The sequence below is a fragment of the Emydura macquarii genome, unplaced genomic scaffold (genome assembly GCF_026122565.2).
Source record: "Emydura macquarii macquarii isolate MOO-44397 ecotype Brisbane River unplaced genomic scaffold, CSIRO-AGI_Emac_v2 contig_2249, whole genome shotgun sequence".
NCBI classification, from domain to species: domain Eukaryota; kingdom Metazoa; phylum Chordata; order Testudines; family Chelidae; genus Emydura; species Emydura macquarii.
Genome location: NW_027132386.1, coordinates 292,181 through 317,880, shown reverse-complemented (window position 1 = coordinate 317,880; position 25,700 = coordinate 292,181). Strand labels below are relative to the sequence as shown.

General features: G+C 63.3%; 2 protein-coding genes across 2 annotated transcripts; both read left to right on the top strand.

Annotated features, from left to right (window-relative positions):
* Positions 1–313: 313 nt before the first annotated feature.
* AIF1 (allograft inflammatory factor 1) lies at positions 314–3,107 on the top strand. Its single transcript, XM_067560232.1, has 6 exons — positions 314–407; positions 912–973; positions 1,388–1,454; positions 1,617–1,658; positions 1,887–2,049; positions 2,454–3,107. Exons 1-6 carry the CDS (start codon positions 383–385, stop codon positions 2,539–2,541), a joined length of 447 nt encoding a protein of 148 aa, XP_067416333.1. The 5' UTR covers positions 314–382; the 3' UTR covers positions 2,542–3,107.
* A 1,117-nt stretch (positions 3,108–4,224) lies between these two features.
* PRRC2A (proline rich coiled-coil 2A) lies at positions 4,225–25,304 on the top strand. Its single transcript, XM_067560280.1, is given in 31 exon segments — positions 4,225–4,422; positions 11,740–11,912; positions 12,055–12,232; positions 12,393–12,504; positions 13,081–13,153; positions 13,930–14,073; positions 14,494–14,645; positions 14,833–14,915; positions 15,194–15,333; positions 15,567–15,657; positions 15,895–16,102; positions 16,301–16,694; positions 16,930–17,144; positions 17,538–17,874; positions 18,237–18,432; positions 18,547–20,153; positions 20,156–20,564; positions 20,681–20,895; positions 21,124–21,218; positions 21,325–21,454; positions 21,571–21,656; positions 21,752–21,979; positions 22,149–22,268; positions 22,706–22,853; positions 22,932–22,987; positions 23,102–23,184; positions 23,518–23,752; positions 23,860–23,958; positions 24,045–24,239; positions 24,331–24,410; positions 24,757–25,304. Coding segments are annotated over 30 exon segments (6,561 nt in total). The 5' UTR covers positions 4,225–4,422; positions 11,740–11,800; the 3' UTR covers positions 25,097–25,304.
* The last annotated feature ends 396 nt before the right edge of the window (positions 25,305–25,700 follow it).

Genomic DNA, 25,700 nt, shown 5'->3' with positions numbered 1-25,700 from the left:
CACACCTGCTGCTGGGCCGCGGCCCCTCTGAGGTAGGACGCGGGGGCTGGGTTATACGGGGATCCGTCGGCCAGCGCTGAGATGCGGCTGGCTCTGGGGTGAGGGCTGGGAACCACCAAATAGAACAAAAAGTCCAGGACGGGACTGGGGCGTCGGGACCAGCGCCCCCTGCTGCTCCCCGCCCCCTGCAGCCCAGGCCCGCCCCCCACCAGTGTGGTGACTCCCCCGCGTGGGACCGGCCTCGGCAGAAGGGGAAGTGACCGGTTCCTACAAAAGGCCGGGCCCCAGCTGCGGAAGAGGGAAGTGGTCTGGAGGCTGCAGAGGGCCGGGGTGTCGGCCCGGACGCCAGGGTCCCGCGCGGGAGGCCGAGAGCGGCGCAGACATGAGCTCCAAGCAGAACCTACAAGGTACCGTCCCAGGCTCCTGCTCCCCGCCTGCCCGGACGCCTGGGTCCCGTTCCCCATCCCGGCCTCCCCCCACCTCCCGGACACCTGGGTCCCCTTCACCCTCCTCCTCGCAGGCTGGGAGCTTTGCAGGGTCCCCTGGGAGTGGGATGCCTGGGGCCCGCTCCCTCCCTGCACAGGGGCTGGGAGCGCTGGCGGGGTCCCGGACGCCTGGGTCCCCTTAATCAGGGCGGGCTGTGGGGGTGGGGAGGGGTGTTTCTCTCCCCTCAGATCCTTTCCTGGGGCTGGCGAGTTCCTCCCCCCTGCAGCACAAGTGAAACTAGCTCGGAGCCAGGGCGCCTGAGAAAGAGGAAACAGGGAGCCTGAAAACGGGGGGGGCTGGGCTAGCGGGGGCTGTGGGTCGGGAGTGAGGGGCACCGGGAGGAGCTGGGGGGCAGGGCCGGGCTAGCGGGGGGCTGTGGGTCGGGAGTGAGCAGCACCATTAACCCTTTGTTCCCCCCACGCCAGGGGGCAAGGCCTTCGGGGCGCTGAAGGCCCAGCAGGAGGAGGCCCTGGACACGCTCAATAAGGTCGATGCCCCCCCGTGGGTCTGGTGGGGCCCCAGGGGTGGGGGAGGGGACTTGGCCCCACAGCGCCCCTCTCTGGCCCATGTGTCACACCCCAGATTCCCGCCCCCCAGCCATGCACGGGGGGAGGAGCTCCCCTGTTGTCATGGTGTCACAGCCGGCTTGTGATGTCATCATTGGGAGGGCAGTGATGTCAGAGGGGAAGGGGCAGGGCCTAAGGCTAGGCATCACACACAGATTCCTGTTATGTCATACACAGAGTTCCATGATGTCACAGGGCTGTGAGGTCACCTGCAGAAAGCGGTGATGTCATGGGGATGGACACTGATACCACCACAGAGGTCCCCCCCCCCGGGCCACTCCCCACCCCACGGTGCTGCCCCACCCCTAACGCAGCCCCCTCTCTCTGCCCCCCAGGAATTCCTGGACGACCCCAAATACAACACGGACGAAGACCTGGCCGAGAAGCTGGAGGCCTTTAAGAGTGAGCAACGCCCGAGGGGCGGAGGGAGAGACCGGGGGGGGGGGTCCCCTGGGGGCTGGGGGTGGGGGGCAGCTGGCCCCAAAGGCCTGAGGGGAGGCTGGGGGTGATCGGGGGGGCAACGTCCCTGAGCGCATCTGTCTAACCTGCCTGTCCGTCTTGCAGAGAAATACATGGACTTCGACCTCAATGGGGAGGGAGACATCGGTGAGTCCTGTGGGCGTGCGTGTGCAAGCCTGCGTGTGCGAGTGTGTGTGTGCGTGTGCGAGCGTGCGTGTGAGCCTGCGTGTGTGAGCCTGCGTGTGCGAGCATGTTCGAGTGTGTGTGTGCAAGCGTGTTGTGCGAGCGTGCATGTATGAGTGTGTGCATGTGAACGTGCGTGTGCGAGCGTCCCCACTGCCCCCTGCTGCCCCCTGACCTCTGCCCCCCCCCCAGACATCATGGCTCTGAAGCGGATGCTGGAGAAACTGGGAGCGGCCAAGACGCACCTGGAGCTGAAGAAAATGATCACGGAGGTGACGGGCGGCCTGGGCGAATCCATCAGCTACCGGGACTTCGTCCGCATGATGCTGGGCAAGCGCTCGGCCATCTTCAAACTGTGAGCGCCCCTCACTCCCGACCCGCAGCTCCCTGGGCCCCCCCACAACCCCCCAGCTTAGCCGGCGCCCCTCACTCCTGACCCGCAGCCCCCTGGGCCCCCCACGATCTCCCAGCTCGGCCGGCGCCCCTCACTCCCGACCTGCAGACCCCTGGGTCTCCCCACACACCCCCAGCTCAGCCAGTGCCCCTCACTCCCGACCCGCAGCCCCCTGCTGTCCCCGCCCCCAGCTCTGCTCACCTAATCTCTAGTCCCCCTTTCTCTAGCCACCCCATCTACCCGCTCTCGGCCCCCCCTCACTGACCCAGCCCCATTGCACATCCATGGGGGCCCCCTGCCCTGTATCTGCCCCCCCCACCCGCTGCCCCTTCTGTCATTCACCACGTCTCCCCTCCCCCCTGCAGGATCCTCATGTACGAAGACAAAGCCAAGGAGAAAGAGGAGAAGCCGGCCGGCCCCCCCGCCAAGCGGCATGTCTCTGAACTCCCCTAGAGGCCGGGGGGCACTGGGGGCCCTGGGCAGGGAGCTCCCCCCACCAGCCTTGCTCTGGGGCCTCAATGGTTCTGCTTGCTGCTTGAAACCAGGCCACTAACAACGTCTGCAGGGCTGCCAGGGGGCAGGGGACGCGGGGCCGGGGGGTGGCATGGCAGGCAGGGGGTGCAGGGCCGGAGGGTGCTGCTAGGGGGCGGCAGGTGAGGGGGCAGCCCCGGGGGAGGCTGGTTTTGCAGCCGGGCTCTAGGAGGCAGCACCGAGCCCCTCGGCTCACCCTGACATGACCTTTGGGCTAAGGGTCATGACCTCTCCCCTCCCCCCCACCTGCAGCCCTCGCTCCTAACTCACGCCAACCCTGCAAAGGATTCTGGGATTGCAGGCCCTCTGGCCCCTCCCCCCAGACTCTGTGCCCTCCACGCAAAGGATTCTGGGCCGGCCCAGGAGGGGGCGGTTCAAGGGCATGAAACCCTTGGCACGTGTGGGGTGGGCGTGGGGGCGAAAGGTCGGAGGTCGCAGGGCGGGGCAACCCCTATGTGGGGCAGCATCAATAAAAGCCTCTTAATGACCCCACTGTCACCTAGTGGTTTCTATGGGGGGCATCATGGAGCATGGGGAGAACATGTGACCTCATCCCCAGCCAATCAGGAGCCTCCAGGCAGGCACGATGGGGTCAGAAGTCTCTGATTGGCCAGGAGGTGGGTGGGTGGGGCTTTTCCACCCGGGTGGAATGATCCATTAGCAGCGGAGGTGGGAATGTCCCATTATAGAAGGAAAGGGGGGGTTTGCCCGTGGAATGGCCTATTAGAGTTGGGATGGAATGTGCCATTATGGGGGGGGATGGAGTGGACCATTATAGAAAAGAGGGAAGTGTCTCCTGGTGGAAAGACCCATTATAACAGGGGTGTAGAACATTCCATTATAGAAGGGAGGGGGGTGTAGTGCACGATAGGGGGGGTATTGGAATATTCCAACGGGATGGGAGTGTCGGAATGGCCCATTATAGGAAGGGAGGTGGAACATGCCATTTTAGAGAGGAGAGGGGTGTCTCCTGGTGGAAGGGCGCATTGTAGCAGGTGGTTGTGGCAGAAAGGCCCATTTTCGGGGGGCGGGGGAGAGTTCCTGATGGGATGACCCATGCTAGGACAGGAGGGAGAGTGGCACAGTCCATTTAAAGGGGAAAGGGGTGTCTCGTGGTGGAATGGCCCATTATGGCACTCTAAGGGAGGGTGCCACTGTCATAGCAGGTGGGATTGGAACATCCCATTTTTTATATGGCGGGGAGAGGCTCCTGGTGGAATGCTCCATTACGTCTATGGGCGTGGTTGGACTTTCCCATTGTAGCGGGGAGGTGGCTCCAGGTGGAATGGTCCATTACAGGGTGGGACTGGAACAGCCTATGATAATAAGGGCAGGGAGTGTCCTGATGGAACGGTCCTTCAACAGCATCGGGGGAGAGGGGTTGGAGCATCCAAGGGGACAGAAATTATGCAAATAAGGATGCCCTCATTTACATAATTTGCCTCAGGCAGCCTTCCCTGTTGTGCCATAAATTATGCAAAGCGGCCGCCCGCTCCGCGTGGAAGCCCCGCCCCTCCGCACATCGACCTTGCCCCTCCCACCTCCCCTCGGCTGGCCCCGCCTCTACGCAGCGTGGGGGGCGTGGCCTGCCCTGCGCCGCCCGCCGCCGGGCCCTGGGACCCGGATGGCCGTTTAGTCGGTGCCGAGACGCCGAGACTGCCGCATCGGGCCCAGGAAAAAAAAAATAGTAAAACAAGGGGGGGAGGGACCCGCCGTAATCCGCCTCCATCCTCCGCCTGGCGCCCCCATCCGCTCTCGGGGACCCCGTATCCGGAGAGAGCGGCGCGAGCCCGAGCCGAAGAGGTGGGTATCGACCCGGTTCCGACCCGCTGGGCTCGGCTCTCCGCCCCCGACAAGGGGGGGGGGACGGATGGGGCCGGGTTTGAGCCGGTGGAACGTTCGGGCCTCCGCCATCTTGTCCCCGGCCCTCTCCTCCTTCGGCCCCCCCCCGGTCTTCATCCACATCCATCCGCCCCTCGGGGGCCCCCGTCCTGCTCCCTGGGCTGCCCCATCCCCTCCCGAATCGCTCCCCCTACCCCCTGCAGCCGGCATCTGCCCCGCCGGGGGCAGCTGGGGTCACTAACGGCCCCCCCAATGCAGAGCCTCAGAGAGCAGGGTTCCAGTGACTGTTGTGAGCGGGAGCAACCCCCCCACATCCCCCAAACCGGGGACCCCCCGGAGTGTGGGCTCAGTGGGGGGGGCCCCATAGGGGGCATGAAGTGGGGGGGTGCACCCCCTTTCACCCCTATTTTGCCCCCAGAATTTCAAAGCCACTGAAGCCACCCCACTATTTTACAGGGGAAGGGGGTTTAATGGGGTTTTTTGGGGGAAGGAAAACGGTGGGGGGGTTGGGCAGGTGGTGGAGGATGGGGTGAAGGCTGCTGTCCCCCTCTCACCCCCATGGATGTCAAATCTGCCCCCAAAATTCAACCCATTGGAAAAATCCTTCCTGCCACTTGTGGGGCCCCGGCATGGTTTTAGAGGCAGGATTGGGGTACCCCTGGAATCTGGGGTGCATGTTGCTGCTGGGGCCAGGGGTGCCTCTCGTCTTTCTTTCTTTGATTACCCGGCACCCAAAAATAAAAAAATCAACCCCACCAAAAAACCCCCAACCCTCCCTTGTGGGGCTTTTGCTGCTAATATTGGGGTGACCATGAAATGTAGGGGAGCGTGTTGATGCCGGAGCAGCAGCCGCTGCTTTCTTGTCTTTCAGCGGCACCCTAAAAAGAAAATCTCACTCGCGGCACGGGCATTTCTGGGGTGAAAATGCATTTGTGTTTGGCTATGGTGGAAATTTGGGGTGCGAATCGGGGCTGGAGTAAGCGAATTCAGTCCCTTTTCGTTCTCTTTCCATAGCACCCTAAAATGTTGAAGTCACTGTCAAAACCCAGACCGTCTTTGTGGGGGGAGGAATTGTCATGGAAGTACTGGGGTGTCGTTGAAATGGGGGGTGTATGCTGGTGGTAGAATGGGGGCCCCGGTTCATTTATTTCCCGTCCCCCCTTTTATTTAAAGTGGCCCCCTGAATGAATCTGAAAACCCCCAGTGCTCATCTTTCAGGTGCTGAAATTTGGGGGGCAGGCCTGTTAGAGCAGAGGCTGATCTCACGTAAACCTTTTCTTTTCAGGTGAGAAAAATCTTAAACCGCTGTAACCCCCCCTCATCCCTCAACAACCTCCAATTTGGGGATAATAGATCATTTTCCTTCTCTTGGGGGGTTGGTGTGTGGACCAGCAGGGGTGGATCTAAACGAACCCTAATATTTTTAAATCACTGGGAGAACAAAATTCAGTCCCATGTTTTCAGGCTGCTGGAAATATCGGGATGTTGTTGAAATCCGGGGGGGGGGAGGGGGTGAAGCAGGAGGTAGCTTTTCCTAATATTCCCCACCCTAAAATATTCCACTGCAATAAAAGGTGTAAATATTGGGTGCTAGTTCATCCGTGGGGGGTGAAAGAGTAGAATTGGGGGGGGGGGGGGGGGGGGGGGAATTAGCCGTTATTTTGATACCATCCTAAAAAAAAGGGCCATTTAAATGTTATGGGGTGGTGTGAGAATTTGGGGTTGTATTTTGATGGTGGTGTTGTGTCGCTTCCCCCCTCACCACCATTCCCCCTGTCCCCATAAACCCTTCAGTCCCCCCTTTAAAATGGTCCCAGGGTGATTCAGATCTGGGGTGTGGTGAGGGGATGGGCGTAGATCTGGGCATCACACCCACAAAAATAAGCTCCAGTAGCCCCCACAAAAAAATCCACAGGGTGTTTATTTTGGGGGGGGGGGTGCTAACGTTTTGGGGTGGCCCGTTTGAACTCTGCCATATATTTTAGCCCTAACCAGACCAGTTGAAGGAAACAATCACAGATTCGTTATCAGTCTGTGATTTGGGTGGAAATCAGTGGGTTTGTGTTGGTTTGCGGGCGAGAATTCTTATTTTGTCTCTTTCTTACTCCCTTAATTATCCTTTTCTCCTAAGGAATATTGTTTAGTCCTATTATAATTGAATTTGGGGAGGTATAAATGAGGGGGAATCAAAATATTCTCCCACCCCTTTATCATGCCAACACAGGATTTTCAGCAGCTACCTTATTTATATTTATTAGCTGATTGTTTTCAGATGAGGTTGAAAGTGAAATTTGGGGTGTGGAGGGGAAGGATTTGGTCTTGGTTTTGTTTTTTTAAGTAGGAAAGTAGTAAAATAATAAATCTGTATGAATTATCAATAAATATCCAGTTAGTTGTAGACACCCAGGGCATTTTGGAGCTGTGGAGTTGGTAATTGGCCCTGTATTTAAATAAAAACGAGAGACTAGAATAAAGAACCTATACCATGCTGTGTACACCAACCGTACCGTAGGACTAATAATGTGGCTTGAATTGAAATTATTGAGCATTATTTGGGCGTTTAAAAGAGGGGGGGAAACGTGTGGTTAACATTTTTTTTGTTAAAATTTGGGTGTGCACAGTTAGACGACAAACAAGGTGATCATTTGCACTTTCTCATGAAAACTGGAGAGTTGGGACACAACCGAAGAATAAATATTAATTTAGCAGCACTCTTAGCGTTCCATGAAAATTAGGAATGGGCGGAAGGGGGGAGGAAAAGCAGAGGCTAAAATAATGGATATGGGGAGGGATCTTCTAAATTTGCATGGCCAGGGTGATGTTAATATTGCTAGGGTATCTTTGACATCTAATGCTGAATTTAATATTCGATCCGTATCTCTGTGTATCATGATGATGCTAAGATTAGCACTGGGGGGCAGGTCTCTTACCCCCAGGAATTTATGATGCAAAAATATTCATGAATTTAATAATCCTAAAGGTTTTAAGAGACCTCCCCATACTAAAGACAATGTTAAATTAATAAACCATTCGAAATAACACCCAGTTAGATCTGTATTTGTGTATTGAGATCAGGGACCACCCTGGTCATGCTGATGCGTACCAAATACGAATGGCTTATTAATTCCATCCACGGCAATATTCAGGTGAGCTGCTCTCTGTACGCTCGTTTCCCAATGACACCAGTGCATTTTGCTGTGTTATGAATGGATCCTCTTTTTGTTGGGGTGACGCTAAAATTATGCTCAGGGGAATCTTTATTTTCGTCTCACTTCAGTAGCCATGATGGAACATCCATAATATTGTCGAATGTGTATGCATCATTCTGGGGAACTGAATGTATACCCTCGCCACAAAGAGACACGAATTCTTATTCAGATTTACACACATTGGGGTGGCACTAAAGTAGCGTCGCGAGATCTTTAAACCTTCCCTTTAATTGGTAGATAAATAGTCCATTAATCTGAGCGTGCACCGTCTCTGTTAGACAGGCCCCGAAATGTCTCTTATTCATAGAGAGCGTTTGAGGGGCCGCTGATGTGACATTTGACTGTGATGTGATTACAGTGGACCCTTTTAAAAAATCCATAATTGGAAAGATTAAAATGTAGGTGTAAAATTGCGATTTGTGTGGAGAACTGGACACCCAAATAGGGAGGGTTTGCTGGATAATCAAAATGAAAAGGCAGCATTGATTGTCACTTTCCCAGCTGTTTCGAGTAGGTACTTCCCTGTTCCTGGATACTACAGATGTAGAGGCTGGTGCTTAAAGATACCCCAACCTCTCTGAATTTCAAGGCAACCGCTTCCTTCCATCTGCCAATCAAAAAAAGCTTTTTTGCCCCCTCCATCCCCATAAAAGGTGTTTTGCCCCTGGATCTCTGGATAACTTGCAGCCATTTCTGGGAGATAATTGTCGTGGCGGTCCAGTCTTAACGCAGGACTTCCAAGATGGGCATTTATGCGATCCATGCTTATCCAGTGCTGTATCGAGCTCCCCTTGATTACATATAAACCATGCTCCTGTAGTGTTTTGTGTATTTCTGAGTCTAGTAGAAACAGCTGTGAGTTGGACCAGTTGTCAATGCTGGCTTGTTTACTTCTCACTTTATTATGGGATTATTTAACAATATTTGTATTTAACAGTGGTGTTGCATGCCAGGTATGCTTAATCCTGCCTGGATGGGCTAGATGACCTCTTGAGATTCCTTCCAGACCTACATTTCTGTCACTCTGTAGTGGTTGTATCCCCTATTCGTTTGTTGACCATACTTATGCATGTATATTGTTAACACTCTGTTAACAATATGGTTTTGTGTTTATAGATTTTTTTTTTAATATCTATATATTTATTTTTTCTGGGTGCATTTTAACCTTTGTTCCCAAGACTATCCCATATTCTCTTTCTTTCTTAGCAGTATTTCTTAGCAGTATCCTGTGTTTTAGCCATATTTACGTGACATTGTTAACACAAAGTACCATCAGCCGATAAGAGGTGTGCGTAATATCATTAACGGTGTTTTTGTTAAGTGTTTACTCCACGGCTGGATTGTTTCCCCTTTAAGTCTTAACAATCTTTGTGGCCCTGGATGTCTTGCTGACAAGTAAAGGGAGGTGTAAACAATCCACGTACACAATAAGAAATAATTTGAATTAAAATGTTGTCCCCAATACAGAGAACTGCACTTGAGACAAAAATAACTGAGGATAAAGTTTGGGCCCAATCCTGCAGTAATGACCCTTAGCTTTTATCCAGCACTTTCCATCTATCGATCTCAAAGTGCTTTACTGAGAAGGGTCAATATCATTATCCCAGTTTACAGATGGGAAACCGAGGCACGGAGAAGTGACTTGCCTGGCCAGCTCAACGCAGGTGTCCTGAGCCTCTGTTCGGCGCGTTATCCACTAGGCCACACTGCTGCCTTTCTGGAAAGAAAATCAGGATATTTATGACTACAGAGGCACATTCATAATCCAGCTGAGATATTAATGCTGGTAGCCATTGGAAATAGAGAGGTGCAAAGCCAGCGTCTCTGCCCATTAACTCTCGAGTGGGTTAGTTAAACTTGGCTGGATTGAGTAACGATCTTTTTATTTGATTCTAGATATTTTCCCCTCCTGTTCTTGACAAATAGTTTTTTGTTGATTCCATCCATCCCTCATCGGGGAGGTGAGCTGCTTGTTTTGGATGCACCTCTCCATGAGCAGGATGGTTTTTTGGCTAGCAGTATTATTTGTTGCTCTGTGCAGATCGTAAAATTATTCTTCATGTGCATTTATTTCCCCCCCTCTATTCTTAGACTACTTTATATATTGCTCTGTGAGTGGATTGTGTTTCTCCGTTTATTTTCTCTATCACGCGTTCCTGTCTTCCTGCTTGCTTCCTCACCTCCTGAAAATGCAGCCAGGAATTCATTCAATGGCGTGTTGTACTGGGGGGTCAGAGGAGTGGACCAGTTGTCTCTGCTGGCCGTAATCTGTGAAAATAAACCCAGCCATCAAAACCAGGGCCTCCGTGGGGCTGCAAAATCACCACCTGTCAGTTTGGTACCGTGGAGCCCTGGGTTTTAAGGAACTGTTAAATCATCAGGTCTGATTTCCAGGGAATCTCTCCGTTTCCCCTGGATCGAGTCAAAACACAGTGGCATGGAAATCCCAGATGGCAGGCTCTGTGATTCTGTCGGCCGTTCCTTTATCCTTTCTCTCCATTTGTTGTTCTTTCCCTTGATATATCCACACAATCGCTGCTGATTTCCAAATCGGATTTCTCTGCACCATGGATGGATCTTTAATTCTGTCCACGCCAAACCTTGCCCCTAAATCGGTCTGCGCTGGGGGGAGGAAGGAGGGAGATATGCACCGCCCCTCCCTTTCCCCCTCATGGCTGCTGAAACTCTGCCGATCTTATTTTCCCCTTCCAAGGCCCTGCCATGGGAGTATTTGCCGTCTAGCTGGGCTCTGGAGAATCCCAGCCACAGCCCTTCTGCCCTGTGTTTTCCAGCTCTGGGCTGGGGGTGTTGGCTCAGCCGGAAGTATGGGGAAATCAGGCACAGTGATTTGAGAGAGAGAGGGCACAGATTTAGCTTTCAGTTGGAAATGGCTGTGGATACCTTGGTGAGGCCCCAGTCCTGCTTTACAGGCATGTGTTTTACAGCAGGGGGCCTGGGAGCCGAGACTTCTGGGTGCTGCCCCCAGCCCTGGGGGAAAGTGGGGTCTAAATTTGTGGGGCTAGGAGTCAGGGCTCCCGGGTTCTACCCCTGGTTCTGGGAGGGGAGTGGGGTCTAGTGGTTAGAACAGCAGGTGGGCCTGTGCTGGGATTTGGGGGCTGAGGTTTCATGTGGCTGGGTGCTTGGGGTGAGCTGCACTTCCCGAAATCCAAGATCCCCGTCCCGTGTCCTCACATGACCCCGGCGCTGAGATACCCCAGCTGTCAGGGGAGCCCTTTGATCCCAGGCGTCTCAGTTGTGGTGAGCCCAGCTTCAGAGGGCGAGCCAAGGAGGTGACCTAAAAGGAGCATGGCAGAGGCACCGAGGATGGAGTAGAACTAATCCCAGGGGTTATTAATGCTCTAGAAACCCCCTTCCCCTGACCAGAATGAAAACACGGATTTGCCTCATGGCCCTTTCCCTGGTTTGTTACCCAAACGGCCCGGTCCGTTTCATCTTCCCTTGTTCGTGACTACAGAGAGAGCTTCGTTGTGGTGGTGGTATGGAAGTACCTGGGCGTTGCTTGGGATGACATTCATAGCAAGAGCAGTTTCACCTCCCCTGTTGTTGAGGTTGCAAGGGGAAAGCTCCACATCCGAACCCCTGTGAGCATTGAAATTTCAGCAAAGCCTTTCCCGTCGATGTGGGGTTGGGTGAGTTTATTATTATAATACATCCTCACGGTCCTGGGCTTAAAACAAAAATTGTACAGGACTTGACCACGCCCATAAAAACAAGGGGTCCCTGTCTCTCTCACTGGCTCAGTAATTATCTTTTAAAAAACGGTTTCCCCAAGCAAGTGGTTGAGAAGGTTTGTGTAGGACCTAACATAAGCACAGAGCTTACAACGAATTCCCTTTGAAACACCAGCTTGCAGCGAACGGGCGAATACGGCCTTTGGATTTATAAAGGTGACAAGAAAGCCGGGAAGGGCAGCAAAATGGCAGGACTCCTGGGTCCTGTCCCCAGCTCTGGCATGGGTGTGGGGTCAGTGGGTTAGTAGAGCAGGGGAGGGGCGGGGAGCCAGGACTCCTGGGTTCCTCCCCACCCCTCACTGCCGTCTCCCCTGCAGACAGAGGCACGTTTCGCGAGGCGCCAGGAGGAACCAACGTACTCAATGACCTTCCAGCGCGATGTCAGATCGTTTGGGGCAAACAGCAAAGGGGAAGGATGGAAAAAAGTATTCGTCGCTCAACCTGTTTGATACGTACAAGGGGAAGTCCTTAGAGATTCAGAAACCCACAGGTATGGGCACACGGGGGTGCTGTGCTGCAGCGAGCGGGGCAGGCTGGGCTGGCGCAATAACTCAGTGCGGCGCTGGAGGGCCCAGGCTGCAGGGAACAGGGCGAGGGGGATCATAACAGGCCTAACCTCTCTCTCCCTGCAGTAGCCCCTCGTCATGGCTTGCAGAGTCTCGGGAAAGTGGCCATTGCCCGGCGTATGCCACCCCCTGCGAACCTGCCAAGCTTAAAAGCGGAGAACAAAGGCAATGACCCCAACGTCTCGCTAGTACCGAAAGACGGGACAGGATGGGCAAGCAAGCAGGACCAGTCAGACCCAAAGAGGTGAGGGGCCTTCCATGCTCGGGGGGGCTTTGGGGGAGCGGGAAACAGGACATGGAGCCTTGCCCCGTCTCCTCCCATCGGACCCCAGGTCTGAAGTGTGTGTGTGTGTCTCTCTTCCCCCATCTCCATTGCCTGGCCTGTTTCGTTCCCTCCCGCTCAGTACCGATGCCTCGACACCTCAGCCGCCGGAATCGCAGTCGCCGCCGGCTTCACAGACGTCTGCCTCAAACCAACCGAAACGACCCCCAACAGCACCCGAGGTGAAGGAGCAGGTGGGGCAAGGGTCTCCCTTGACGAAGCAAGATTGGGGGATACCTTTATGGGAACTCCCCAAACAGCGTCCAGGATGGAGAATGAGAGTCCTGACTCCCCTTTGCTCTGACCCACTAGACCCCACTCCCTCCCCGAAGCCGGGGAGAGAGCCCAGGAGTCCTGGCTCCCAACCCATCTCTGTTCTAACCACTAGACACCACTGCTATCCCAGAGCCAGGGAGAGAACCCAGCCGTCCTGGCCCCCAGCCCCTGTTCTAACCAGTAAACCCTACTCCCCTCCCAGGGGCAGAACCCAGGGCTTGTCTCCTGCAACCAGCCAGCGTCCATGTCATTGACTCCTGGCCCCTGCTGGCATTTCCTGGGCTCGTGCTGCAGCCCGTAACCTCACCCTGACCAGGCAACTTCTCCTTTTGGCTCCCCACATGCGGGCTGGTGGCCGGATCTGTGCGTGTATCCGCCAGTGGAGCTCTTCAGGGGGCATCTGGGAACTTGTGGGGTGCAAATGGAGTGGGGCTTTGGGAGGGGGGGCTGCAGGCACCACAGAATCAACCTAACCCCCCCCCTTTTTCTCCCAGAATCCCCCTACAGTAGCAGGCGGGGTAAAGTCTTGGGCACAGGCCAGCGTTACCCATGGAGCGCAAGGAGATGGTGAGTTTGTTTTCTGATCCCCCGGTGTGGCACTAGGGGATGCTGCTGCCAGGAGCTGGGGCTCTGTAGGGGGATGCGGTAACATTAGACACAACTTTAACCTAGTTAACCTGTGGAACTCTCTGCCACTTGAGAGTGTGAAGTCTGGGAACCTGACAGGCTCTCACGTTTCAGTGGCTGATGGGAGCTCTCAGCCCCCGTTACAGGGGATGAGACGTGAGGGCTCGACCCCCAACTAGCGCCTGTCCAGGCCCTGAGCCAGCTGCTGGGCCAGTGGTCGGGAAGGACATGCCCACCCCATTGAGCACCACCCACCCTCTGAAGCGGCTGGCACTAACCAATCAGAGATGGGCTAGGTGAGCCCTGGTCTCATTCAGCCTGGCAGTTCCCTGGCTTGGTCCTCCAGGGCCATAGAGGTGGTCATTCCTTGGTCCTCCAGGGCCATAGAGGTGGAAGATCATTGGTCCTCCAGTGTTGGAGAGTTGGCAGTTCACAGCCTCTTGTTTCTAGAATCAGAGATGGAGGATGATGGGTTCAGCAGGGTCATAGAGGTAGCAGTTCTCACCCCTTTGGTCCTCCAAGATCATAGAGGGGCAATTTTTTTGTTCCGTGGTCCTCCAGGGCCATAGAGGTGGTCATTCCTTGGTCCTCCAGGGCCATAGAGGTGGTCGTTCCTTGGTCCTCCAGGGTCATAGAAGTGGTCGTTCCTTGATCCTCCAGGGCCATAGAGGTGCCTAGAGAGTCGGCCTCTAACGGGGCCCTACTTCTGGCTGCAGGTGGAAAGGGATCAAGCCTACTGTCGCGATTCTCTCGCGAGGAATTTCCGACCCTGCAGGCGGCTGGAGACCAGGACAAAGCTGGCAAAGAAAAGGACGCTACCGATGCGTCGTATGGGCCCGGACCAAACCTCCGCCCCCAGAGTGAGCGATGCCCCATCCTGCCCCCTCCCGGGAAGTGCTGCCCCAGCGGGGGATGGGGGACGCCAGGGCGATGCCTCTGCCCATCTGTGTCATCACAGACCCCAAAGCGCTGGGCCCCCTGCCTGAACCGGGAGCCTGGCTGTGTCGGCCGAGCCCGGCCCCCTGCCTGCCAGAGGATCCTTCCTGGGGGGCAGCCAGACTGAGGGGTCCCCTTCCCTGCGTCCCACAGCTTTGTTCTGTTCAGCTGGTCCAATTTATGTGCCCCACCCCACAGGGGCCCCCGGATAACCAGCCCCCCTGCCCCACAGGGGTCACATCTCGGCGCCGGGCGAGGAGTCCCCACATACCCAGCCCCCGTAGCTGCTTCTGGGTGGGAGCGCCGGGCGAGCTGTGCCTTATCCCCGCCCCTTTGCTTTGCAGACGCGACGAGCTGGCGGGATGGAGGCGGGCGGGGCACTGACGGGGAGGTGCCCGAGGAGCAGCCCGGAGCCCCCGACGGGCGGGCCGGGGTGGGAGTGCAGCCCTCCGCCCCGCCCCACTTCCCTCCCTACCGGGCGATGATGCCACCATTTGTGAGTGTCGGGGGGACGGGGGGCGAGGGAGGAAGTCGGGGGGCAGCGGGCAGGGGGTTACGTAGGCGGGGAGCTGACCCGTCTCCGCTACTCAAGGTGGGGCAGCACACGGAGGGTTACGGGTGGAGGGTTGAACTATTGTCCCCCCAGCATTGGGGTGCCGCCCTAACAGTCCATCTCCCCACAGATGTACCCCCCCTACCTCCCGTTCCCGCCTCCATATGGGCCGCAGGGACCTTACCGCTACCCCACGCCCGGGGAGGTGCAGAGGTGAGTGTGGGGGCGCCAGGATGCCTGGGTTCTTTCCCCAGCTCTGGGGGGTGAGTGGGGTCTAGGGGTTGCAGCTGTGGGAGCTTGGAGGTTCTCTCCCTGGTTGTGGGAGGGGAGCGGCATCTAGTGATTAGAGCGGGGGGGGGGGCTGAGCCAGGACTCCTGGTTCTCTCCCCAGCTCTGGGGGCGAGTGGGATCTATGGGTTAGAGTGGGGGGAGCACTGGGAGCCTGGACTCCTGGCTTCTCTTCCCAACCCCCCTACGGTTCCCCCCCCCAGGTTCCCCCGGCTGGCTGGGCCCCGCCCCCCGCCGCCCTCCCAGCGTGTGCCGGAGCCGGTGAGCCGCCCGCCCGTGCTCAAGCAGGATGACTTGAAGGAGTTTGATGAGCTGGACCAGGAAAACGACGAGGGCTGGGCAGGTAGTGCCCCCCCACCCGCCACTGGGGATCCGGGGGGTGGGGCCTCGAATTACTTCCGGGGGTGGGGAGGGGCTGGGATGGCTCCCTCCCACTGCACTGCCCCGGCCCTGCCCTGGGCCCCCCTCCCCCACAACCGCGACACGCCGCCCCCTTGAACATAACCGCTGCAGCCCCCCAGCGCCCGGGTGCGGGGCGGCTCTGACGCCGCGTGTCTGTCCGTGTCCGTCTGCCAGGCGCCCACGAGGAGGTGGATTACACCGAGAAGCTGAAGTTCAGCGACGAAGAGGATGGGAAGGAGTCGGACGAGGAAGGGGCCGAGAAACGGTAACGCCAGCCCCCCCTCCCCTCCCCGATCCATCCCCCTCCCCCCAGCCCCGGGTCGGAGCCAGATCAGGCCCGGTTCCTCCGCCCTGGATTGGAGCCTGGATTCCCCTCCGTGCCCCAAATCCGCCTTCCCACCCCCCAGCTCAGACCTGCTGGCCCATCCTGCACCGGATCCAGGCCTGGGCCTCCCCCAGATGGGAACCGCTGGCCGCGCTCACGGCTGCTCTCTGCCCCCAGCCAGGACAGCAAGGGGCCGGGCCCCGAAGGCAGGAAGGCCGGCAGCCCCAAGGACGAGCAGCCCCCCGTCAAAGCGGCATGGGTCGAGGGCTCCTGCCCCCCGGAGGGGGCCAAGGAAACTCCCCCCACCGCCGCCCCTGTGCCTCGCCCCCCACCGCCGCCTCCGCCCCCCAACCGGGGCAACTGGGGACAGCCCAACGACTTCCCAGTGAGTGTCTGTGGGGCAGTGGGGGGCTGGTCGGGGGGCGGGAGTGTTTGTTTGGGCGCTCGGGGGGGATCTGGGGAGGACGGGGCATTTAAGGGGTGCCGGGGGCCGTGGGTCTGAGTGGGGGGCGTGCAGTAGGATTTAGAGGGTGTGGGGGAGGCTCTGGTGGCGGTCAAGCCCCTGACTCCGCCCGCCCCCCAGGAGCGCCCCGTGCGCCCCCCGCCGCCGGAGGATGAGGACGAGGCGTGGCGCCAGCGGCGGAAGCAGTCCTCCTCGGAGATCTCGGCGGCAGTGGAGCGGGCGCGCCGGCGCCGGGAGCAGGAGGAGCGCCGCATGCAGGAGGAGCGCCGGGCCGCCTGCGCCGAGAAGCTCAAGCGCCTGGACGAGAAGTTCGGGGCCCCCGACAAGCGCCTCAAAGCCGAGCCCCCCAAGGAGGTGCCCGCTGCCCCGCTACCCCCAGCCCCGGCTGCCCCCAGCCCGCCGGCCACCGCCCTCGTCGCCCCCCCGGCCCCCGCCGCCCCAGAGGAGAAGCGAGACCAGGAGGAGCCGGCCCCAGCCAGCAAATCCCGCAGCGGCAGCCTCGACGCTGGGCCAGGTAGGAGGCGCCGCGCCCCAGAGGGGGTCGCATCTCGGGGCCGGGCCAGCATCCCGGGGAACCAGCCCCACCCACCCCAGAGAAGCCATGTGCATCTCGGGGTCCCCGGGTAACCTGCCCCACCCCAAAGGGGGCCGCATCTCAGCACTGGGCCAGGGTCCCAGGGAGCCAGCCCCTGCCCGGCCTCACGTCCCATTGCCGGGTGCCAGCGACTGACCCTCCTGCTCTCCCCCAGCCGAGCCGCCCGTGGCACCTGCCCCCCAGGAGGTGCCCGAGGCCCCGGAGGAGCCAGTGGCGGCACCGGCTCCCCCCGCGCTCCCTGCCGCGCCCAAGCCTGAGCCCAAGGGCGAGTCCGTGGTGCTGCCGCCGCGCCAGGCGCCCCCAGCCCAGCCCCTCGGCTACTCCAAGTACCAGAAGTCTCTGCCGCCCCGGTTCCAGCGGCAACAGCAGGTAACAGCTGGGGGGTGGGGCGCTGTGCTGGGGGCGCTCAGTCAGTGCCGGCCTAGTGCGTGGGGGGCTGGCTGGAGGGGGAGAGCCGGGGGGGGGGGGGGGACAGCAGGGGGAGGGGATGCAGTCCTGGGGGGCGGTTTCTAGGGGGGCACAAAGGGGGGTTGCTGGGGAGCACAGAGCCACCGGGGAGGGCGTGCAGTCTGGGGGGTGTCCTGGGGGCCCAGACCCGCTGAATAGGTTGTTGGGGGGTGTGGGGGAGGTTCCTGGGGGGCACAGAGCTGCGAGGGTGTTCCTGGGGGGTGCAGAGTTGCAGGAAGGATTGTTGGGGGTGCAGAGCCGTGAGGTGTGGGGCGGGGGGGGCTGGACACACCCTAACCCCCCCGTACCTCCCAGGAGCAGTTGCTGAAGCAGCAGCAGCAGTGGCAGCAGCAGCACGGGGCCCCCCCAGCGCCCGCCTCCCCCCAGCAGCAGGTGGCCGCTGCCTCCCTGGCAGGCCTGGGCCCTGGGCCCGGTGTCCTACCCCCACAGGGGGCGGGGCAGCCGCAGGCCCCGCCCCCCCAGCCTCAGGCCCCGCCCAAGGCTATGTACCCAGGCTCCATGGGGCGCCCCCCACCCATGCCGCAGATGAACTTCGACCCCCGCTGGATGATGATCCCGCCCTACATGGACCCGCGCATGATGCAGGGCCGGCCGCCCATGGACTTCTACCCGCCAGGCGTGCACCCCTCTGGTAAGCCCCGCCCATGCCTGGTCTGCATCATGTGACCCATTGACCCCACCCACATCTGCTTCAGGTGACCTGGCTTGTCATGTGACCTGTTGGACCCACCCACTCCCAGGTCAAGTGCTGTGGTGTGGGCCATGTGACCCATTGGCCCCGCCCGCACCCGGCCCAGGGGACCTGCTGGTCTGGGTCACGTGACCCAGATGTGGAGCAGTTCATGGGTCCCTCTCCTCCACTCTGGCCTGTCATGTGATCCATTGGCCCCGCTTCTTGGGTCATGTGGCAGCCGGCCTCAGGGGTGCAAGGGGGGCTAGGGTGGATCAGGGCCGGGCTGGAGGGCCCCCTGTGATGCTCGCTCTGACCCACAGGCCTCCTGCCCCGCGAGCGCTCGGACAGCGGCGGCTCCGGATCGGAGCCCTTTGAGCGCCACGCCCAGCTGCTGCGGGAGCGGGGCACCCCGCCCGGCGACCCCAAACTGGCCTGGGGGGGAGACGTCTTCGCCGCCGAGCCCCGGCCCCTGGCCTCGCCCCTCCGGCCACCCGACGACGAGGAGAAGGGCCTGCGGTGAGTGGGGCGCTGGGGGGCGGAGCAGAGAGCATTGAGGAGTGGGGAGATGGGGGGTGGGAAACGGGGGCCGGGCCAGTGGGCTGTGGCGTGACGCCCCCTTTTCTCCCCCAGGAGCGAGACACCCCCCGTCCGCCTGCGGGAGGCAGCCACCCCGCAGCCCTATGTGGGCGGCTACCCGGCCTTCACCGAGAACGGCGCCCCGGCCCCCCTGCACCGCTTCCCGGGGGACGAGCCCCGTCCGGGGGGGCCCTGGCCCGCCGGCCTGGCCCTGCCCCCCAGCGCCCCGGGGGAACTGGCCCGGAACGGGCGCCCCGAGCCCCCCCACAAGCCAGACGAGGAGCCCCCCGCCGCCGAGGAGCCCAAGGAGCCGGGGAGGGGCCCTGGGTTCAAGGAGCCCCCGGCAGCGCCCAAGAAGCCCCCCAAGGAGGAGCCGGCCCTGCCCCCCAAGGAGGAGGCCCCGCGCCGCACCGAGCGCCCCTCCCGCCAGCCCCATGACTTCCACCGGCCGCCACGCCGCGAGGCCAAGACGGAGACGCGCTGGGGGCCCCGCCCGGGCAGCAGCCGGCGGGCGGACGAGCCGGCCCCGCGCAGAGCAGGGCCCATCAAGAAGCCACCCCCCCCCAAGGAAGACGCCGAGGAGCCGCGCCCCAAAGCCAAGGAGGGCGCCGAGCCACCCGGCCCCAAGGAGCCCCCCAAGCCGAGCAAGGAGGTCAAAGCCAAGGCGCTGGTGAACGGCAGCGTGGCGGGGCCCAAGGAGCCGCCGGGGGCGCTGTCGCCTGCCCGCCGGCGGCGAGAGTGTCCCTACGAGCGGGGGGGCGGCGGCTACCTGGGGCGCGGGCGGGCCCGGGGGCGGGGCGAGTACTTCGCCCGGGGCCGCGGCTTCCGGGGGGCCTACAGTGGACGCGGGCGGGGCGGCGGGGGCCGGGGCCGCAGCAGGGAGTTCCGCAGCTACCGCGAGCCATTCTACCGCCTGGAGGAGGGGCCCGGGCCAGTAGGCGCCGGGGGAGGCCCCCGGCCCCGCAACGCCAGCGAGACCCGCAGCGAGGGCTCCGAGTACGAGGAGATCCCCAAGCGGCGGCGCCAACGCGGCTCGGAGACGGGCAGTGAGACCCACGAGAGCGCCAGTGACGTGACCCACTCGGACAAGGAGGCGGCCCCCCCTCCGCTGGCCCCCCAGCCCGCCAAGGGGGAGCGGCACCGGGGCCCGGCCCCCCCACCCAGCGTCCCCCTGCCTCGCTTTGCCGACAAGATCCCGCCCCGCCTCTCGGAGCCGGGCGCCCGAGGCGGCCGTGTCTTCACCCCCCGCGGCGTACCCTCCCGGCGTGGCCGGGGCGGGGGGCGGCCTCCCACCGGCCCCTGGAGCCCCCCGACCAAGCCCCCGCCTGGCAAGAAGCCGGAGAAGCTGGAGCCAGAGCCGACTCTTGACTCGCCCAGCCAGGAGAAAGCTGCACCGGGGCCCGTTCTCCCGGCGCCGGAGGATTCACCCGGCTTCCAGGCGCCCCCCAAGCAGCCGGGGCCGCCCCCCAACGGCGTGGCCGACCGGAGCTTCGAGCGGCCTCCCCGCCGGCGGCGCCACGGCCGCTCCCAGCAGCAGGACAAGCCGCCCCGCTTCCGGCGCCTGAAGCAGGAACGGGAGAACGCCGCCCGGCTCAACGGCGAGCAGCGGGCCGGGCCGGGGGGCCCACCCTACCCCTGCCCCCCGGCCCCAGCGGAGGAAGCCGCCCCCGGCGTGTGGCCGGCACCAAGTCCCCCGACCTGTCCAACCAGAACTCGGACCAGGCCAATGAGGAGTGGGAGACGGCCTCGGAGAGCAGCGACTTCACCGAGCGCCGGGGGGGCGGCGGGCCGGGCGACAAGGAGCCGGGGGTGCCCCCGCCCCAGAACTTCCTGAAAGGGGGCGGGGCGGCCGGGGCCCCCACCCTGGGCGGCCGGGCAGCCTGCAGCGATCTGAGCCTCGCTCAGCGCAAGGAGCTGTCCAAGCGCAGCTTCTCCAGCCAGCGGCCCGGCATGGAGCGGCAGAACCGACGCGCCAATCCCGGGCCTGGCGGCGGGGGCAAGGTTGGGGGCCGCGGGGGAGCCGGTGGCGGGCGCGGGGACAAGAGGAGCTGGCCCTCGCCCAGGAACCGCAGGTATGGGGGGGGGGGGGGGTAGGAATCAGGGGCGTGGCAGGGGGCTGGTAGCTGGGGGGAGGCGGGCCGGGGGGGGGGGCACCCAGCCGCCCTCTCTAACTCTCTCTCCCCCCCAGCCGGCCGGCCGAGGAGCGCCCCCCGGTGCTGAGCCTGCCCCCTGCGCCCACCACCGGCGCCGTCTACCGGCTGGACCACGTGGTGCCCAGCGACCCGGCCGGCATCCAGCAGGCCCTGGCCGAGCTCGGCGGCCGCCCCGGCGCCCGTGCCAAGCAGCCGCCCCCCCCGGCCACCGCGCCACCCTTCCCCCCCGCCCCGGGGGGCTACGGCCCAGGTAACTGCCCTGAGACCCTGCGAACTCGCCTCACGCCCCGGACCCCACACGCTGGCCCCCCCCCTCCCCTGCCAGCCGGTGCTGGCAACACCTAGAGGGCAGAGACCCCACGCCCCACATGACCCCCACCCTCCCCAGTCAGCTGGTCCTCCCCATGGGGTTTGTGCACCCCAGAGGGCAGAGACCCCTGCCCCACGCACTGACCCCCCCCTTCCCTCTCTGTTTCAGAGCCTCCGTTCCTGGCCAAGTCCCAGCTGCTGCAGGCGGGGGCCCGGCCCCTGGCGGACTCCCCCAAGCGCCGGGAGCGGCCCCACAAGCAGGAGGTGAGAGGGGCAGGCGGGAAACGTGGGATGGGTGGGCCTGATTCCCCCCCCCCAGCACCTGCCCCACGTGGGTTAACGCTCCCTCTCTCTGCCCCCCCCTCCACAGGACCCCTTGGGCTATTCCCGCAGCCCCGGCTACCCCCCGCAGGACCCGCCGGGCGCTCGCCTGGACCAGCGCGGAAGCAGCAGCTCCTCCGAGGGGCTGGCGCCCCACATCTGGAGCCGGCTGCAAGCCGGTAAGGAGCTGGGGGGCAGGACCCAGGGTGTGGGGGCCATTTCCCCCCGGGTCGTGCTCTGAGAGTTGGGGGCTCTCTGCTGGGGGTGCCCGGCTGATGGCTCTGCCCCTCCACAGGTGCCCCCCGGAAAAGCTACCGGCCCCGCTCCGTGGAGTCCTGGATGGACCCGTTAAACGCCTTTGACGACGTCGCCAGCACAGAGGTGAGGGAGGGCCGTGGGGCTGGGCTGTGGGGCTGCGCTGGGCGGGGGCTCCCCCCGGCTGTCAGGGCCGCCCCTAACCCTGCCTCCCGCCCCAGATGAGCCAGTCGGACAGCGGGGTGGATCTCAGCAGCGACTCCCAGGTCTCGTCAGCCGCCTGCAGCCAGCGCAGCTCCCCTGACGGCGGCCTGACGGCCACGCCCGAGCCTGGTGGGGGGGGCAAGCGGGGCCCGGAGCCCGGGGCCCCCGCAGCCCAGGGGGCCCAGCCCAAGGAGCAGGGCAGGGGGCCCCCACCTGGAGACGCCAGCCCGCACAGGGACGCCAAGGTAAGGGGGGGCTGGGCTGAGGCCTGATCTGCCGGGGGGGCCTGATGTGTTGGGGTGGGGGGGACAGAGGCCTGGTCTCCTGCGGGGGGGGAACGGCTGGGCTGGGGGGTAGCTGGGGTGGGGGGCAGGAATGTGGGGACGGGCCTGATCGATCCCCCCCCTCAACCAGGTCCGCAGCCCCCCCCAGCCAGGCCCAGGCCCCATAGGCACGCAGCGCCCCCAGCGAGCCGAGACGGCCAGAGAGAGCCCGGCCCCCAGCCCCCCCATCCAGTTTGGAGCCAGCGACAAGGTGAGCGGTGCCCCGGATGCCTGGGTCCTAGCCCGGTGCTGGGGGGGGGGCTGGGGGCCCGGACGCCTGGGTTCTCTTCACCTGGCTCCTGTCCCCGCAGGACGCTGACCCGGGGCTGCCTGTGAGTGAGGGCAGCAAACCAGGGCCGGAGCCGCCGCCTGCCCGGCCCCCGGCCAGCGCGGAGGGGGTGAGTGGGGGCGCCTGGGTCCCGGCCTGGCCCAGGGAAGGGGGGTGAGGGGGGGCTGGGAGCCCGGACTCCTGGGTCCCGTCCCGGTTGGGGAGTGGGCAGCGCATGGGGCTGGGAGCCCGGACTCCTGGGTCCCGTCCCGGTTGGGGAGTGGGGGGCGGGCAGCGTGTGGGGCTGGGGAGTGGGGGGCAGGCAGCGTGTGGGGCTGGGGGCCGGGCGTGCGTCTCACCTGCCATTCTTCTCTCCCCAGCTGGCGGCTGCGCCCCGGGACTGGGAGCTGCTCCCGCCCCCCAGGCTCCCCGCAGCCCCCCAGCCTGGCCCCGGGCGGCCCTGCGAGCCCAGAACCCTGCCCTTGGGGCAGGCCGCCTGCCCCCCTGCGGAACCCTCGGCGTTCTCAGGTAGGGCGGGCGCCGTGGGGCGCTGGGGGGCCGCCGTGGGGCTGGCCTGGGCTCACCGCTCGCTGCTTCCCCCTGCAGGTGAGAGGCGGCCCTGCCCTGAGCTCTTCTATGGCAGCCAGCCCGGCGTGGCCCAGGTACCCTCCGTCCGTCCGTCCATCTGGCTGGGGCGGGGCGGGGCTGGGGCTGGCCGGGGGGCAGGGCGGGTGGGGCTGGCTGTCTGTCTGACCCGCCCCCTGTGCCCCCCCCAGCAGGTGCCCAGCGCCTCCCTCGAATCCCAGCTCAGTGGCAGCGGCAGCTTCCGCCCGGGGACCCCGTCTCTGCATCCGTTCAGGTAAGGGGGCAGCGGGATGCCCCAGGACCGGGCCCCCAGCGCCCCGCCCCAGAGCCAGCTGCCCCAGCACCTGCCAAGGGGTCCCCCTATAGCCAGCTACCCTGCCCCAGAGCCAGCTGCATGTCAGCACCCAGCTGAGGGTCCCTATAGTCAGCTTCCGTGCCCCACCCCAGAACTAGCCGCCTCTCAGCATCCGGGGAGGGGTCCCCTTATAGCCAGGCCCGGCCCGGAGCCAGCTGCCTCAGCACCCGCCATGGGGTCCTCCTGCGCCCCGCCCCAGAGCCAGCCGCCATTCCCGTCCGTGTGTCCGCTGACGCCCGTCTGTCTCCGCAGGTCCCAGCACTTGTACCTGCAGCCCGGCCCGGCGCCCGGCTCCCCGGTGCTGCCCGGCTCGGCCCTGCTCTCGGGGGTGGCCCTCAAGGGCCAGTACGTGGAGTTCTCGGCCCTGCAGGCGGCCGAGTTGGCCAAGCTACCGGCCACGGGGCTGCTCTACCAGGCGGCCCCCCCCTTCCTCTACAGCCCCCCCTTCTGCGGCAGCCAGCTGGGCCCCGACCAGCCCCTGCTCCAGGTACTGGGCGGGACTTCAGGGGTGGGAGGCGGGGCCAGGTGGGTGGGGCAGGGGGCGGGGCTCCTGTGCCTGGCCCCGCCCACTAATATCCCCCGGCTCTCCCCCAGATGCGCCAGGAGCTGAGCCCCCCCTCGGATTTCTACCCCGGCCCCCTGCCGCCGGCCAACCAGAGCAACTTCCTGCAGGCCCCGGACCCCGCCCAGCAGGTGAGCCCCGCTGGCCCCGCCCCCTGGCTCGCTGGCCCCGCCCCCTGGCTCGCTGGCCCCGCCCCACTGACTCTCTCTCCCCCCAGATGCTGCTGCCCGTGGTGGAGTCCCAGCTGCCCCCCGTGGTGAACTTCGGCTCCCTGCAGCAGGGGGCGCCGGCAGCCCCCCCCCCGCTGCCCCTGGTGCCCGTCACCCCGGCCTTGCGGCCCCCGGGGCAGCTGGCCGGGCGCCTGGTCCCCTCGGCCGTCCGCGCCTTCCCTCATGGCATGGGGCGCACGGAGGTAAGGGGGGGGGGGCGGGTGCATGGAGGCTGGGGGGGTGGGCAGGGGGGTACAGGGGCCCTGTCTGAGCCCTGCCCCCTCTGCCCCGCAGCTCCACCCCCTGCAGATGAAGCCCTTCGCCGAGTACCGCAAGCTGAGCAGCCCTGGGGCACGCGCCCCCATGGGGGGCAGGTGAGTGAGAGCGGGGGGTGCTGAGCACCGGGGGTGGGGGGAAATGAGGGCCCCCTTCCCATGGCCCCCCTCACCGCTCTGCTCTCCCCACAGAGCCTTCGCGGGGGGCTTCAGCCCTGGACTCAAGGCCCCAGGATCCAGCTACAGCGGGGCCAGCCGCAGCCCGCGCCCCCTGGGCTGCCCAGCGGTGAGGCGGGGCCCTGTGCGGGGGGCGGGGAAGGGGGCCCTTGCCTGTTGGGGGGGGAAAAGGGGGTATAGGGGCTTTGCCCCTGGGGGGTGCACCTGTGGGGGGGCTGGAGGGGTCCGGGCCTAGTGTGTGTCTGACTTGCTTCCCCCCGCCCCCCAGGTCTCTCAGCCGGACGTTCTGCGCTGGCCCCCCCGTCCGTGGGAGCGACACCCCCAGGCCCGCGAGGGGCCCCCCGCCTGCCGGCCGGACCGGGGCCCCCAGCCCCACCACAGCGACCAGCAGGAGCCGGGCCTGGCCCCCCAGCGCTAGCCAGGCCCCTTCTCGGGCCAGGGGGATCCGGCCCCTCCCCCTCAGTGAGTGGGGAGGGGCTGCCGCCTCCCCCCCATTAATGTCTGGATTGTGGGGGGTCCCCGAACAGCCCCCTTACCCGAGGGGCTTGGCGCAGCAGCGGGGGAGGGGGCAGGGTACCTGCCCCACTGAATGTACGGCGTTGGTTTAGTTTTTGATTCAGCTGGATTGTGGGGGACACGGGGCTGTCCCCCTGCCTGGCTGTGTAAATATGTGGGGGGGGGCGTCTATCCCTTCCCCTCCCCAGCAGAAGGGGGAGGAAAGGGGCTCCCCTTGGTCCCCCCCATCGTGGGAGGCCGGGGGGGGCGGCTGCTGGTTTGTTACAAAATAAACTGAAAAACTGTTTAAAAAAAAAAAAAGGTCAAAACCCACAACTGGGGGGCTGGGAGGGGGGGCCTGGGGGGTGCTGAGGCTGGGTTGTGTGCCCAGTAGCACCAGCGCACTGAGTAGGGGGGAGGTGTGGGCAGGAGCGTGTGTGGGGAGGGTCTGTGGGGTGCTGTGTGAACAGAAGCTGGGCGCTGGGAAGGAAACACTCACTGGACCCATGGGTGTCACCCAGAGCAGGGGGGCCAGACTGGGGCAGGCTCCGGGCGTGGCTCCAACCACCCCAGCAGGGGGGCTGTTTCTGGCAGCCCTGGCTCAGCTGGGCTGCAGGCAGGGAAAGTTGGGGAATGCCCCTTGCCCCCATGGGGGGAGATGAGACTGGAGTCTGGTGGAAGTGGGGCCCTGGATTGCCCCTTATTAATGGCAATGGG

Excerpts from the sequence above, each read along its gene's own strand:
- AIF1 (XM_067560232.1), top strand. The coding sequence starts at position 383 with ATGAGCTCCAAGCAGAACCTACAAG. Across the intron at positions 408-911 it reads CTCCAAGCAGAACCTACAAG|GGGGCAAGGCCTTCGGGGCG; the intron begins GTACCGTCCCAG and ends CCCCCACGCCAG. Across the intron at positions 2,050-2,453 it reads CGCTCGGCCATCTTCAAACT|GATCCTCATGTACGAAGACA; the intron begins GTGAGCGCCCCT and ends TCCCCCCTGCAG.